The sequence below is a fragment of the Plasmodium brasilianum genome, chromosome 4, assembly GCF_023973825.1.
Source record: "Plasmodium brasilianum strain Bolivian I chromosome 4, whole genome shotgun sequence".
Classification (NCBI taxonomy): Eukaryota; Apicomplexa; class Aconoidasida; order Haemosporida; family Plasmodiidae; genus Plasmodium; species Plasmodium brasilianum.
The window spans coordinates 479240-495717 of record NC_090117.1 but is presented as its reverse complement, the minus strand read 5'-3'; the positions used below and the strand labels follow the sequence as shown (position 1 = coordinate 495717).

Sequence of the window (16478 nt, the reverse complement as noted above, 5' to 3'; positions counted from 1 at the left end):
GGAAGTTATAAATTAAATTTATTTTAAAAGAATGAATTAATAAATAATTGAACAAATGAATGAATAATATGGCACAGCATAATGTAACAAACTATTTTAAGGTTAACATAAAAAATCAACTTCATTTTTTCCCTATAAAGCTCAATCATTATTGTAATGCTCATTAAAATTTTAGCTGTATATATTCATAAAAATGTTCATTCCCTCCCAAATGATAAGAGACAATATGAGGTGTAATAAAGGAACACACATATACAAACAATTAATTAAAATCATACAAAAAGATAAACAAATTTATAGTTTAATATATTTTACGTTGTCTCTTATATCGAAGGGGTTGTTATTCTTGTTCATCAGCTTCTTCTCGTTCTGTAGTGAGCAAAAAAAAAAAAAATAAATAAATTAAATCAGTAAAAAATAAAAAACAATAAAAATAATACACATAATGTTGTCAACAGGATTAATTAAAAAATGAAGTAAATTAATAAAACGAATGCTGGGAAAGATGAATTAGCACCGTTATGTACAAGGTGCTAACCTTCATAAGGAGCGAGTTTTCCTTCTTTAGTTTCCTATTTAATCTTTGGGCTTCTTTAACTGATTTCTTCCTTTCTTTTTTTTCTTCTGCAGTTTCGTTTTTATTTCTCGTCGTTTTAACCTAAAAATTGGGGGTGAAAAATATACATATGTACGCACATATGCATGCACATAAGTATGCACATATGTAAGTATATATACATATATACATCTTCATCACAGACACATACATAAGCACTGCCATATCCCAAGCGACACAGTAGTACTACGTGTATATACTAGTTTGCGCACACACAGGAGGAGAGATACATCCTATTCTCTTCCCTGCATAATCGGGGTTACCTTTTCTAAAACCAAGTAACGCTCAAGTTTGATGATATCATCGTTCTTCTCTTTCATCTTGTTTGCTTCCTTCACCTTAGTAATGGTTCTCCCTATAGCACCATTCAGTATAGGGGTTGACTTTATACATTTGGGTATATTTAACTTGTATGGATGATTAGTAGTATTTGTTTTTGTCGTTAAAATAGTTTCGCAGTTATAGCTGGATGACTTTTCTTGTTCTGAATAGTCTGACTTGGATTTAACCTGATCATCGACAATTTCGTCTTTTTGCAATTTTAAAATTTGAAGAATTTTATTTTTCTCTTCAGTATCTATGTTGACAATCAGATTATCAGCGGTCCGTAAGCAATTTTTTCCTTTTTTTTTTCCTTTTTTTTTTACTACTTTTGTTAGTTCATCAACATTACTATTACTACCACTACTGTTGATATTGATATTATTTTTACTGTTTTTACTATTAATTTTACTGTCCACTTTGTTCAATTCGAGTTGAACGAAATCACTCAGTTTTAATGAATACAAATCTCTCTCATCTCTTCTCACATCCTCCTCTTTTTTTGAATCAAGTATTGTATTATTCGTATTATTATTTTTAGGTGTACTACCAGTATGACAACTTTCATCAAATGCCGTACGTCCTTTACTAGTACTATCAATCGGGAATGCTTTATCACAACACATAGCACTTGATGGAGAAAATGCTACGCTCGTACTACTTTCTTCTTCCCTCTTTTCTGTTTTACTACTCCCATTGGTGCTGCCTCTAACATTACCGTTAACACTACTCCAATCACGCATAGTATTTTCGTCCACTACGCTTCTCACTTCAATAGAAGATGCATTATTCGTACATACAAGGGGCAAAAAGGAATCCCCAGTTCCCCATATTATTTCATCATCAATCTCCAATTTTTCTGCTCTGTCTACATTCTGAGCCTCACATACAAAATTATCATTTAATTCTTCATAATTATCCGCATCGAACGTTTTAAATAATTCCTTTTCCTCTTCATCCGTAGGTTTTATATCAAAAAAATTATTTTTCTTTTTTGTTTTTATTTCTATAAAATTAGTACTAATTGGTTTTAAATGCTGTTCGTAGTCATACCCATCATTGGGGAAATAACAGTCCCCATCCAGATAGGTCAAGTTTTCTTCCTTTCGTTTCACCTTTTTCCTTTCCTTCTTTTGTTCTTTTTGTTTTTCATTATTTGTTCCATTTTGTTTTTCACTATTTGTTCCATTTTGTTTTTCACTATTTGTTCCATTTTGTTTTTCACTATTTATTTCATTTTGTTTTTCACTATTTATTTCATTTTGTTTTTCACTATTTATTTCATTTTGTTTTTCATCTACTGATTCTTTTTTTTTAATATTTTTACCTCCTAACTGATCTTTCTCTACCGCTTCGCCTTTTTTCATAGTGCACTCTTCATCCAACACCTTAATGCTACCATCGCTTTTTTTTGCAGCTTTTTTCTTCCCATCGGAAGTAGGACAGTCCACATGTATCCTTCCATAAATCTCCTTGATGAGTATTTTTTTTTCACTTTCACTTAATTTTTCTTTAATGCCAAAATCTAACGGATTGAAATTTTCTAAAAGGTTCTTTAACTCTTCATCTCCTAAAATGTAAGAATCCCTACATTCGTCCAAAACATATTCGTCAAATTCGCCTTTCTCCTTCTCTACGCTATTTGGCGCTACTACTGGTTCACAGAATGATACCTTTTTGTTTTTACTTTTACATTTCATTTGTTCTGTCCTTTTTAAGCCATCAAACCAAATGTTTTAAAGAGAAATACATGCAAATATACATATATATATATACATACATATATATTTTTATCTATTTCCCTATTTTTCAAAGAAAGGGAACCAATAAAAATGCTTCTTTTCCTAAGATCGGTGTTATTCTTCTCTTCTGTGATACATCTTCGCGCCTACTCTGTTATGCTCATATTTTTGTGAACACTAAGAGTGGGAATATAATATTTTCTTAAATTTTACTGTTATGTTTTTCATTCAAAACTAAAAAAAAAATATACAATGGTTTTATATATATATATATATATATATATATATATATATACAACTATGTATCATTCACGCATGCTCCTTACGTTTTGGGACCACAAAAAATATATACTACATGTAATAAAGGGTAATTTACATAATATAAAACATTAACTTTATCATTTAAGAAAAAACTTGCAAAAATAAAACTGCCATTCTGCTTTGAGCGAGAGAGCGTTGCACAAAATGAAAACATTTATACGGAATAAATATTATATATATAGATATATATATATATATGTATTTTTTTACGTTTTTACGTTGAGCGATGCGTGGATGTACAAAAGTTGCTCGTGTAACAGATAAGTATATATATTTTTTTTTTATCCCTTTATCCAATCCTTTATTGTTTCCCTTTTTTTCTAAATTTATAACAATTCCTTGGGCACTCAGACTATATTTTAAAAAAAACATGAACGGTTCAGATAATTTTTGCATGTTCAAAAAAAAAAATATTCCTGCGGTGAGAAATATATATATATATTTTTTTTTTTTTTAAACATATAGAAATTACCTGAACAGTTCATGTATTTCTCATTAATGACATACATCCATTTTGCAGAAAAAGATAAAAATTGCCTAATTTTTAGGAAGTATTATGCTGTATTAAGCAGTTAAAATGATAATTCTATAGGAACAAACTTAAAACGAGAACGTTCATATGTATATATATTCATATATATATATATTCATGTGCATATATATTCATATATATATATATTCATGTGCATATATATATACGCATGCTTCAAGTGATGGCAGCAAAAGATCGTGCACTGGCGAGAGAGATGTTTCTCATTATATGACACAAAATAAGTAATGAAGCTTCTACTTATGAGCACCATAATCGAAAAATTTTTACTCTTCAAAAAATAAGAAAAAAAAGAAAAAAAGAAGGGTTATTTTAATATAAGAATGTTTGGAAAATTAAAAAGATAATTTTTATACAATTTAAACAAAGTCGTTACATGCGTAGCATATTGTACAATTTGTGTAGAAGTAAAACAAACACAGTACATTAGAGCTGTTCTCCAAGCGAAACGTCATATCAATTGTGAATGCACCTTTACACATATAGCAGTGTTTTATACGTTGCAAATTAAAAGAAAAAAAAATTTTAATTAAAATGCACAAATATCTAAAACAGGAGGGGAGAGAGAATAAAAATAAAATTCCTCTATTCAACACGTATGTGTTTAAAAATTGCAATAATTAAGAAAATGGGTGTATATGTATGTGCATGTGTGTTTATATGTGTATGTGGAAATTTTGAGCACCCAAGTTAAGCACGTAAGTAAAAATTTCTCATAAAGTTGTGAGTGCTATTGTTATATGTAAGTTTATTTAGTTATTTCGTTGTTCCATTATTTCGTTATTTATTTTATTTAATTTTTTTTTTTTTAAGCTCTGCAGCTATCGCTCAATTCTTGTTCATCTTTTTACGCTTCTCCATTTTGCACGTTTTTACGTTACCATGTTGAAGAAACCAAAAACGTTTTACCTGAATTCGGCTTTGTTATTAAGCAAGAGGATAGGACACAGTGCCAGTGGAAAGATCCAATACTCTTCACATGTTCATCAAAAATATGAACGCATAAAATATACGGAGGAAGTTTATAATATGGAAGATACATATATTAGACGTGTTTCAAAAATGAACAATACTGCATTAACATATACATGTGAAGATATTAACAGAAAAAGAATGAAGAACGAATATTTATGGAAATTAATTTATGATAGAATAAAAGAAATAAGAAATTCGTTTTCTGTAAACGAGTTAGTTGTTATGTTTCATGCCTACTGTAATAGCAAATCGTTTGACGGAAATTTTATTCTTTTAATAAACCTTTTTTGGACCTTATTAGAAAATAAATTGAACAATATGGATTATATATCTTTAATAGCTCTATATTTTTGTGCAGAAAAAACGGAAAACGTAAAAAAAATGAACGAAGTTGGCAGTTCCCTTTTAAACCATATAATAGTAAATGACTGTGAAGAAATAAAACTTACAGAAAAGGGTCTATCCATAATTTTAAAAATTCTTTGCAATACAAGTGGTAGTAGTAGCAATGGAAATATTGGCAGCAACAATGTAAGTAATGATAATAAAACTGCTGACGAAAAAATTCTTGCGCATATTAGCAAATTTATACAACGAGTTGACATGAAAGAAATTAAAAATATAATGTTAAGTTTGCATTTTCTTTTAAAATACAAGATATTTGACGAACCGTTTGTCGTTTTGTTAAAAAAAGTACAGTCATTATTAATATTTAAAAATATTAATCCACATCTTGTTTTAAAATGCTTAAGCTTACTAAAAACCATTAACAATCCAACTGCTATGCAGGAAGTTAAAAGTACGTTGTCTATTATTTATTTATCATGCTATATAAGTAGTGGGACTTGAGACTTGACTTTTTTTTTTAAATTTCACGCATTTTAACATCCCCTGGTATGTTTTTAAGTTAATGTGTTTTCCGTTAATTTTTTTTTTTTTTTTTTGCTTTTTTGTTTAATATTGCTTCAAATCATTTGTCCATTTGTAACGGACTGTGCGCATATATATGTATATACAATTTTGTACCACTTTATGGGGAAATATTTTGTGGAAACTCAGCTTAACTCCTTTAAAATTTATGGGAACTACCAAGGAAACAATTACTGCCCATCAAGTAATACACGCATGTTCGAATAAAAAGGTACATTAATTAAGACTAAAAACGGAAAAAGGATATTTTATTCATAATTTTAATCTGTAACTGAAAGGAGCAATTTTGTTTTATTTTGTGTTGATTTATATTATTTTGTTTCTGTTATGCTTTGTTTTGTTTAGTTTTACTCTATTTTTATTTTAATTTATTTTATTTTTTTTTGATATGTTTTGGAAGGACATCAAACCCGAAGAAAAATTGATACCCTCTCTCTCCCCCCATCATTTTCTTTCCTTATTTCTTATTTCTTTTACCGTTCATTATATATATATACATATATGTATATATTTGTTTGTTTTTAAAATGTAGAATAATTCAAAACATTTACAAAAAATAAAAGCAATCTCGCAGAGGTATTTTTTAATTTTAAAAAATGAGTATCCCATACAGTGAAGCACGGAAGAATTTGCATATTTATGTGTATATATGTAAACACATTAACATGCTTATTTATGAAAAGTTCATAAAAAAAAAAAAAATATATATATAATTCCAAACTTTATAATAAAAAAGCTACTTAACATTTTTTGTATTTTTATAAAATTTATTTTTTTTGCACGCATTTTGTCAAATAATATTTATACATACATATATACATATATATATGTATATATGCTTATATATATATTTATGTACCCTTTTATTTTTCCAAGTTCTATTATATTTATTTTAATATTTTCTTTCCCTTTTATGACCAAGTTACACCTTTTTCTGTTAACTCTTATTTTATGTCCTTTTTTTACAAAATGATGTTGCAAAAAAAATAAAAAGTAAAATAAAATGTGTAAATACACAAATATATAAATAATTATATAAATTACTAAATATGGTAAATGAAAATCTTAGTAATATTATGCTGAAAGTCCATTAAAATTTTCCTTCGTATAAGAACGAGATTGAGAAGGTTGCCATCTGGCAGCAGAATGTGTACATATGTATACATGAACTAGTAATGTACATATATATATATATATATATATATTTTTCCCATTTATTTATACATACATGTATGTTTATTTACACGTAATTATACGTATATGGGTATGTATGTTTATGTAAATATATATTATGTATAACTGTTTATTTTAGTTAGCTGTTTGTATTAATTGTGCAGGTGTTTATTTAAAAAATTTGTTTATTAGCATAATCCTGTTGTTTTTACATGAAAAGGTTAGCTTTAAATAATTAGTCATAGACAAATATAGAACTTTTCGGAAAAATGACAGTGTAGAATTTTTAGCAACTACTATTTTGCATATATACATAAATATATAAACATATGTATATATGTATAGATAAACATATGAATATTTTTACATTTCTTTTGTACTCTTACGAATTTTTACAACTCCCCCTTTAATTGAAGTTGCACATGGAAAAAGCTATTTTATTTGCGTAAAATTTTTAATTTATTTTGTACTTCATTTTTTACCTTATTTTTTACTTCATTTTTTACCTTATTTTTTACCTTATTTTTTACTTCATTTTTTACCTTATTTTTTACCTTATTTTTTACTTCATTTTTTACCTTATTTTATATATTTTTTTTTTTTTTTTCTGAACAAATCCTAAAAATATTATGACCTGTACATAAAATTTGTATTAAAAAAGTTAAAATTTGCTTAACAATTGTTAATATTTGCTAATATTTGCTAATATTTGCAAAAAATTGCTAAAAATTGCTAAAAATTGCAAAAAATTGCAAAAAATTGTTAAAAATTGCAAAAAATTGCTAAAAATTGCAAAAAATTATGGTTATATTTGCGTTAAAAATTCTGCCAAACAAGTTAAAAACTGTGTTAAAAAATTACATGTAACTAATTTGCGCATGTTCACAAATATAAGTTTCACGCTTAAAGCGATTAAATAGAAACTGTTACTGTTGCTGTTACAGTTGGTGTTACTGCTACTGCTACTGCTATTGATGTTGTTACTGTTTCGTTATTGTACTATTTATGTTTGCGTTATTAAATATTGCTGTTGACTCTGCTGCTATTTTTTTTTTTTTTTTCTTTTCTTTTTCAATGTGTTGACGGTGCATATGTTGCTTCACCGTTTTCTTCTTTTTGCACCAAATTAATGTTTTTATTTTGTTCTGATTTTTCGTATTGCAGCTTCATATTAAAAGGTTATACTCTATTTTGTAGATAATTTGTATATACTATAAATTAGGTATAAATTCTAATTAATTTTTTTGTTTCTATTATATTATGAAAATGTTAAAAGTTTGTTTTTTTCGTAAAAATATGTAATTTTTGTTATTTAATTTTTTTTTATATATATTTTTTTCTTTTTATCTTTATATAAATACATGACTAAATATATATGTATATATATGTATGTGTACTATAATTATTTCTCCCTGTTGTAGATTCTCTACCTTTAATTTATTATGCCTTGTACTTTCGCTTCAAACTGTATACATCCATTAGTTTCATATATTATTATTAACTGAGCGTAAATTTTCGAAAATGTTTTGACATATTATTTTACAGTTTACATGTACGTTCGCAAAATATACTAAAACTGGTTGAGAAAAATGAATAAGGAGAATAAAGTATATAAACACACTTCAGTAATAAGGATTTTTACTTAGTTGTTAGTGCATATATCAAGGACAGAATAACTTGAAGAAGTATTTCACGAGCTTTAAGGAAGCGATTTTTGAGTACAGTAAACATTTTCCTTTTAGATCAAGGATTTTATTATTTTTTTATATTTTTATATTTTTACTTTCTTACTTTTTTATTTTATTATTTTTTGATTTTATTATTTTATTATTTTTTTATTTTTTTATTTTATTATTTTACTATTTTATTATGTTTTATTTTATTTATTTTTTTTTTTCTGTACAGAAGTCGTTTGATCAGTTACATTGCGGCATTTCTAATTACAAATCCTACTTCGTTTGTTAATCACATATGCTTCCGTTTATGTGTCGCATCGATGAGAATTCTTCCATTCAGTTATATTTTCGTATGAATTTACATGTTTTCTTATTTGTCCACTTGTTCGTGTACGCATGTATTTACGTACATATTTACTTCCCCACGTCCACACACTTTTACTTTTACTCGTTTATTTTTCCGAATTAAAGAATAATTAAAATACTTTTTCCTCTTGTAAGACCCATTGCCTATGTCTAAATGGAAAACTATGTAGTACCCCCAAATTTAAAAATTATTAACTCACATGTTGACGAAAGTAAGGTATACACGAACAAGTATAGTAGTGATAGAATAAACAGTAAAGATGGTAATAATTATGAAAGAGATAAAAATGATAAAAATGGCAAAAATGGTACTATTAAAAAAAAAAATATAAACTATAAATATATGCAGCATTTAAAGTGCACCCCTAACAACTGTTCTGACGGAAGAATTTGCAAAAGTAACAGCAATGGTGTTGCTCTTCATTACTGTGCTTCAAAGGATGAATGGAATATGAAACATTGTATCAGCATGATGAAAAAAAAAAAACAAACAAACAAATGTAAAAACTATGATGATATTATCTTAAATAACAAGATAAATAAGTTAGAGGAGTTCAAATATTCAAGAGAATTGATAAGATTTTATAATAATAATAATAATAATAATAATAATAATAATAGGGTTGACGATTCGAATAACTCCATTAACTCTTTTATACCTAATAAAAAAATATGTGGTATTCAAAAAGAAAAGGAAAAAACTAATTTAATTAGTTTCTATAAATATAACAATAATATAGTAAATGAAAATAGTAAGTCATACATAAACAAAGACACTAATACATTAAATGAAATAACTTGTGGAGAGAAAAGTGTAGTTAAGTGTAATCTTAACTCATTTACTTGGAATAATTTAGTAAGTAAAAATTATTATACGAATGGCATATACGAAAATAATGATGATCTTTCATCCAGTTTTAAAAAATCCACCAATGCATCAAATGTAAGTGCTCAGTTATGTAGTGGACAGTATGACTTGTGTAAACTGTGTGAATTGAGTGGACTGTGTGAACTATGTAGATTACGCGAACAGTATAAATTATACAAGGACGATAAAAATAATATAAACAAAAAAGGTAGTAATATAAGTGCAAATATCAATAATAGGACAGGTGTTACTAGTCATATGGCTACATCGAATTGCACTTGTGCTGGTAATTTGGCAACGAGTAATTACACGGAGGGAGCTCTATTAAACTGTTTCTTAAGGGAAAATTTTGTTGGTAGCACTATGGGAAACAACGATGAGGAGAGTAGACGTCTCAGTAGTGTAGGAAGAAGGGTGAGTAGCAAAGGAAGTGGTTGCAATACAAGTGGCATTGAAGGAAGTAGTGAGGAGGGCGTCTACAGGGGCCGAAGTATGAACAACCCTAAATTCCCTTCGTGCGCAAAAACAAAAAGGATTATGGTAAAAAATAGGAACAATCAACTAGGCAGTTCTCACGCAGAAAAAAAATATAATAACATGTCAAAGTGTTTTATTAAAAGTTTTAGCACAGACTCAAATGATTTAAATGGTAACACACACGTTAAAAGAGGAATGATCATTACAAGGTGGTTCCCTCGTAGAGACAGCAAATGCATTTATAATCATAAAAATGGTAGAAGTTTTATCACTAGCTGTTACGTTACTGACGGTAATAGCAGCAGAACGGATAGTAGCACGATCGATCATCAAAATATCAACAATGATAATAATAATGATAATAATAATGATAATAATGATAATAATAATGATAATAATGATAATAATGATAATAATAATGATAATGATAATAATTATTATTATAGCAATTGTGAGTCTGGTTTTTTTTGCAATTTTATGCATGAACGAAACAGCTCACGATATAATGAAAAACAATTAACTATTTTAAAAAGTATGAGAAATATCAAAAAAGTTAAAACAAAAAAAAAAAAAAAGAATGAACTGGATAAAGAAAATGACAAAACATGGGAGGAGGGCAAGGATGAAATGCAAAGTCTGAAGGGAAGAAGTGCTTTAAATAGTTGCAAAAAGAAAAAACATGTACTTGGCAATAACATTTTTAAAAATCTACCGAATAAAAAAGCACACAGTGAATGTCTGCTAATGAGTGAACGTCGAATTGTAAAAAAAAAAAATAAGAAGAAGAAGAGTAATGGTAGTGGTAACGGTAGTAGTATTGGTAACGGTAGTAGTAGTTGTAGCGGTAGTGGCAATGGTAATAGCGGTAGTGGCAATAGTAGCGGTAGTGGCAATGGTAATAGCGGTAGTGGCAATGGTAATAGCGGTAGTGGCAATGGTAATAGCGGTAGTGGCAATAGTAGCGGTAGTGGCAATGGTAATAGCGGTAGTGGCAATAGTAGCGGTAGTGGCAATGGTAATAGTAGTAGTGGCAGTAATAATAGTTGTAATTGCTTTAATAATTATGCAAGCAGACGTAGTAAAGGGGAAAAAAGGAAAAACAGGATGGAAATAGAAACGGCACAAAGTTTTCAGGATTTACATATGACGCATGATACGTGTTTTAATAAATGGAAGAATAAAAAGAGAAGGGATAAAAATAAAAAACAGGCTAGTGTTAGTTCTTATAAAAACTACAAAATTTTAAATGATATCAACAGCAAATCGTTGTTTGCTGATAAACCCACCAGGCCACTTCCCATGAACAGTGTCTTCAAGCATGAATTCAAAATCAATGAAAATAACGAAACATGGGTTAGTTCATATCGCAGTCGAAGAGGATGCATCAATTGTAGCGGTTGTAGTGATTGCAGTGGGGATTCTGAAGATAATAGGAGGAACGAAAATAAAAATGACAGGAATAACACCAGTAATAACAATGATGGTAAAACTGCAAAGACACTATATCCTAAATCGAAATCTTGCCTTTTATTTGAATCAAGAGTAAAGAACGCGCAAATATTTACTATCTCAAAAGAAAATATTTTGCACTTTAGCACTCTGATCAAAAATAGGAGCTTTGATGGGACCATAACAAATAGAAGTAAACACAACATGGATGACCGTTTCGTGTATAACCAACACATAAGTAGTAATAGACCTTTTGAATGTAATGATCAGAATGATCGACATGATCGAAATGATGGAAATGATGTAAATGATCGAAATGATCGAAATGATCGAAATGATGAAAATGATCGAAATGATCGAAATGATGAAAATGATCGAAATGATCGAAATGATGAAAATGATCGAAATGATCGAAATAGTTTAGTTAATATTTTTTGCAAAAATAAATATGTTAGTAACAAAGAGGTTTATAAGGGCAACAGATGTGTGTGTGCAGGTGATGATGTCTGTTTCAGTAGTAGTCTTGGTTTTGAACGAGGTGAAGGAAGCAACTTGAACGATAGGAGGAGTAATCACAGCGCTGGGAAAGATAGTGAAAATGGTAGTGTAACAGGAAGTGAAAGAGCAAATAATAGTCATAGTGACAACGGTAGTGACAGTAAAGGACTTTCGAAGAGAAGCCACAGAAGTATATTTTCAAATATGAATTCTGGCTTTACAAAGAATAAAATGCAGAGTATGGAAGGTTATATGGTTTTTAAAAACATAAGACTTAAAAAATTAAAAAAAATAAAAAAGAAGAATACGAATGATATAAGGAAAAGAGGAGTAAAGGCAAAAGAGCAAGTAAAAACAATAGCATTTAAAAAGGCGCAAAATTATGGCAATAAAAACAGTAGAAGTACTACCTCCACATATTATGACGATACAAGGAGCCTGAACAATAATAAAACATGCTCTTTGAATGCGTTAAGAATACACCATTCAGTAAAAGAACTTAAAAAAGATAAATCCTTTTTAATTATGAAAAAGTATGTTAAAGAGAAAAAGAATGAGAAAATACAATATATTAAGAGGAATAAACAAATTAATCTTTCCATTTTTTCGTACGAAAAAGAAATATATAATAGGCGTATAGGTCCTAGTGGAAATTTACGCTTTAGGTACTTTATAAAGAAAAAAAAAAGAAAGGAAGAAATGATGAATAAAAAAAAAAAAAAAAAGAAAAAAAAAAAAAAAAAAGAATTTTAAGAATAAGGAAGAACCGATGCCACCACTAAAGAGCAAGGAAGAATCGCTGTTGCCATATGTTAAATTGTTAAAGCACACTGTGGAAAAGGTGTTAAACGGAAACATGGGATGTAAGCCTGACTCTCTACACAATTATCAATATAGTGTGAGAAAGGGTAGGATAGGTGGGATTGGAAATGGTAGCGGCAGTGATAGTGATAGTGTCAGTGACAGTAGTAATAGCAATGACACTGATAGAGATAATCTGAGCCATAAGTCAGACCCATACAGGATCCAAAAAAGGGTAGCATTATACACTAATGAAAGCATTAAAGAGAAGAAGACCCCCTTAAAAGCAGGTGATAAGAGGAACATTTTAAAGGCTTATTCCACAAGTATTATAGAAAAGAATAACACAGATAATGATTTAAAATTTACCATGTCGAATAAGTTACATCTGTTTAACAGTTTCGAAGTACCTGAACATGTACATGTAGCAAAAACGGGGGGTGGCAATAACATCATATTGAATAAAATGTATGAAGTTAGGCCATACGTTTTAGAAAACGGCAAACAGAGAAGTATTAAGGAAGGAAAGAATTATTACCCCTATACATTTGACGAGGTAATATGCAGAAATATAATGAAAAAATGCAAAAATCAGTTAAAAAAAGAGGGAGAACGGAATCTTGTAAAAGGCTCTAACAATTGTTGTTTTTGTTCTTTAATATCAGCATGTGAATTTTGCATTGCGAGTAGGTGCACAGGAAGAAGTCCCATGGAGGAGAGGGGGAAAAGCCTGGAATTAATAAGGAAAGGGAATGAAAGGGAAGATAACACTGCTGCTTTTGGAGAGGCTTCTATAGAAGCTTCTAACAGTGCTTCTAACGCTGTTTCTAATGATAGAGATTTTCTTAGAGACAGAAGAACTTCCAGTAAACAACATGACCAGAAAAGTAAAACGAGTAACTCATTAAATGGGAATGATGCGTACGGGAACAGAACCATCGATAAGATTGATAATGGATGGTGCTCTCTGTGTGCTGTTGACTCAGTTCCCTACACAAATGAAACGAGCAATACGTTCAATACGCCCAGTACGTGCAATAAGCCCAGTACGTGCAATAAGCCCAGTACGTGCAATAAGCCCAGTACGTTCAATACGCCCAGTACGTGCAATACACCCAATAAGTGCAATACACCCAATAAGTGCAATACACCCAATAAGTGCAATACACCCAATAAGTGCAATACACCCAATAAGTGCAATACACCCAATAAGTGCAATACCCCCAATACGCACAGTAATAATAATGTATACTATATAGTCGATTTAATATATTATGGAGATAAGTCACAAGTGTATAAATGCATAAATGTAAATGATAAGAAAACATATGCAATGAAGATCGTTTTAAAAGAAAAAGGAAATTATCAGGATAATGATTCAAAATATGCAAACAATTTTACAAAAAAATATTTATTTTTAAAAAGTAACCCACATAAAAATATTATATCCATATATGATGTATTTACTGCAAAAAATTATAACTGTATAATTATGGATTTTTGTGAAGGATGTACTTTATTCGACTATTTTATGTCTCTTGCACCGGATTCGTTAAATGTATATGAAGTAAAAAAGATAATGAAGAACCTACTCTTAGCTCTAGACTTCTTACATTCAAAGGATATGATACATAGAGATATTAAATTTGAAAACATTATGTTTAGGAAAAAAAGAAAAGCAAATATGAATTATGAAAATTTTGGCACCTCCTACAGACTAGCTGATAGTAATGTTCCGTATATATCTGAAGAGGGCAATAGATCAGTATCATGTGGAAGCAGGACGTTAAGAGGTGCTCGACATGTTAGGAGAAGAGCGTTTAGAAGCAAAGACTACTGCTGCAACTACAACTATAACTACCCATTTTTGATGAATTTACAAGGTGAGGGGGGGAGTCGCGCGAAATATACCACTTCTGCGGATAGAATAAACTATGAGTTGTACAATGACAGTGATTCGGAAGAAGCTAACTGTGGAGGAGATGCTAGCGATAGTGATTATTATGATAATGAACACTACTGCAGTGAGAGCTACTATGAAGATGACTATTCAGGAAACGACAGCAACAGTCATATTGGACTAAACGCCCCTTACTTGTGCAACAACGAGATAAATCCACCACCTCATTTTGAAAGAGGAAGGAAAGAAAAGGATTTTAATGAGAAGGATGAAGAAATTGTCAAGAATGAAAGAGAAAGAGGAGCAGGAGGTAGAATAGGAGTTTCTTCTTCTTCTTCTTCTTCTTCTTCTTCTTCTTCTAAGACTTCTCTCGATTCTTTTATTTCCAAAAATTCCTTGATATCCATAAATTCATATGAACCTCGGATCTATACCGCTGAGAATTATAATTTTAGAAAGGGTTTTAAGATTCCAAGGAAAATGCGTAATGGTAGTAGTAGTAGTAGTAATTACGTGCATACGCGCTTTATTCCTAAGGGTTGCAAAACACTTATAAACACCACTAAAAGGGGGAGTAGTAGGAGCATCGGAAATAATAGAGGCAATGCTAGTGACGGTAATTATGAGTCGAAGAGGAACAACCTTCCCTTAAGGAGTCTCCAACTACATGAAGGGAAATACACAAAGCGCAAAGAAGTAAAGAGCAATAGTGTTAAAAAAGACAGAAGGGAAAGAAAGGATAACAATAATTCATACAGTGATTTATGTTTAATTGATATGGACATGATGGAGCATGTTTATAATAATGGTAATTTTAATAGTGATAGTAGAAGTACAACTTCAAAGAATATCTGTGGCACTGCACCTTATATGTCACCAGAGTCATTAGATGGAATTATATCTACTGGTAATGACATATGGGCATGTGGAGTTATTTTATATGCACTAATGGATGGAAGATTTCCATTTGAAATTAATAATAATATGTCTATTCATTTAAAAAAAAAAATATTAACCCACACTAAGCCACATTTTGATCCTTTTATTTGGAAACAACATCCTGAAGTCCTAGATTTATGTTTGCGTCTTTTAGACCCAAACCCATTTACGAGAATACAGAACGCGAGGGAGGCTCTGATTCATTATTGTTTTGCTGATCTAGTATAGTTGGGACTGGGTTGTATGGAAACAGGGATAAAGTAATAGGGATAAAGTAATAGGGATAAAGTAATAGAGATAAAGTAATAGGGATAAAGTAATAGGGACAAAGTATAGGGACAAAGTATAGGGACAAAGTATAGGGACATAATGTTAAGGAGAAAACAGCGAGTAGCTAGAGCAGAGCACAGTCAGTAGGGAGAAGCTAGAAGCAATGAGAGAACATCCAATTAGGGTAACAAATTTTCCTTTGCGCAGTGCACAGTAACGGCGTACAACAGTAAATGCGTCTGCTAAGCGACTTATACATACATATTATGCATATGCATATATGTACTCGTATATTGGTTCATTCACGAAAAGGCGTATCTACGCATTGGCAACAAGGTTTTAAGTTAAATTTTTAAATGAAGGTCAAGCAAGAAAATGCTTCTTCAGTATTATTGTTTTGGAACTCTTATTTTCAGAATCGTACGTACATTCATTTTGCCAAGCTCATTTTGCCACACTAAATTTGTTACGCTCATTTTGCCACACTAAATTTGTTACGCTCATTTTGCCACACTAAATTTGTTACGCTCATTTTGCCACACTAAATTTGTTACGCTCATTTTGCCACACTAAATTTGTTATGCTCATTTTTCTATGATAAATTTG

General features: G+C 29.8%; 3 protein-coding genes across 3 annotated transcripts; 2 read left to right on the top strand and 1 right to left on the bottom strand.

The window, feature by feature from the left end:
• Positions 1-294: 294 nt before the first annotated feature.
• Positions 295-2637, bottom strand: MKS88_001119 (uncharacterized protein; the record flags this gene model as incomplete). Its single annotated transcript, XM_067219778.1, has 3 exons — positions 295-369; positions 539-658; positions 880-2637. The coding sequence occupies 3 exons, from the start codon at positions 2635-2637 to the stop codon at positions 295-297; spliced, it is 1953 nt and encodes a 650-aa protein (XP_067075050.1).
• Positions 2638-4432: 1795 nt separating this feature from the next.
• MKS88_001118 (uncharacterized protein) lies at positions 4433-5374 on the top strand (the record flags this gene model as incomplete). The annotated part of the gene is made up of 1 exon (XM_067219777.1): positions 4433-5374. One exon carries the CDS (start codon positions 4433-4435, stop codon positions 5372-5374), a length of 942 nt encoding a protein of 313 aa, XP_067075049.1.
• Positions 5375-8824: 3450 nt separating this feature from the next.
• On the top strand, positions 8825-15830 carry MKS88_001117 (serine/threonine protein kinase STK2; the record flags this gene model as incomplete). The annotated part of the gene is made up of 2 exons (XM_067219775.1): positions 8825-12627; positions 12749-15830. The coding sequence occupies 2 exons, from the start codon at positions 8825-8827 to the stop codon at positions 15828-15830; spliced, it is 6885 nt and encodes a 2294-aa protein (XP_067075048.1).
• Positions 15831-16478: the final 648 nt, after the last annotated feature.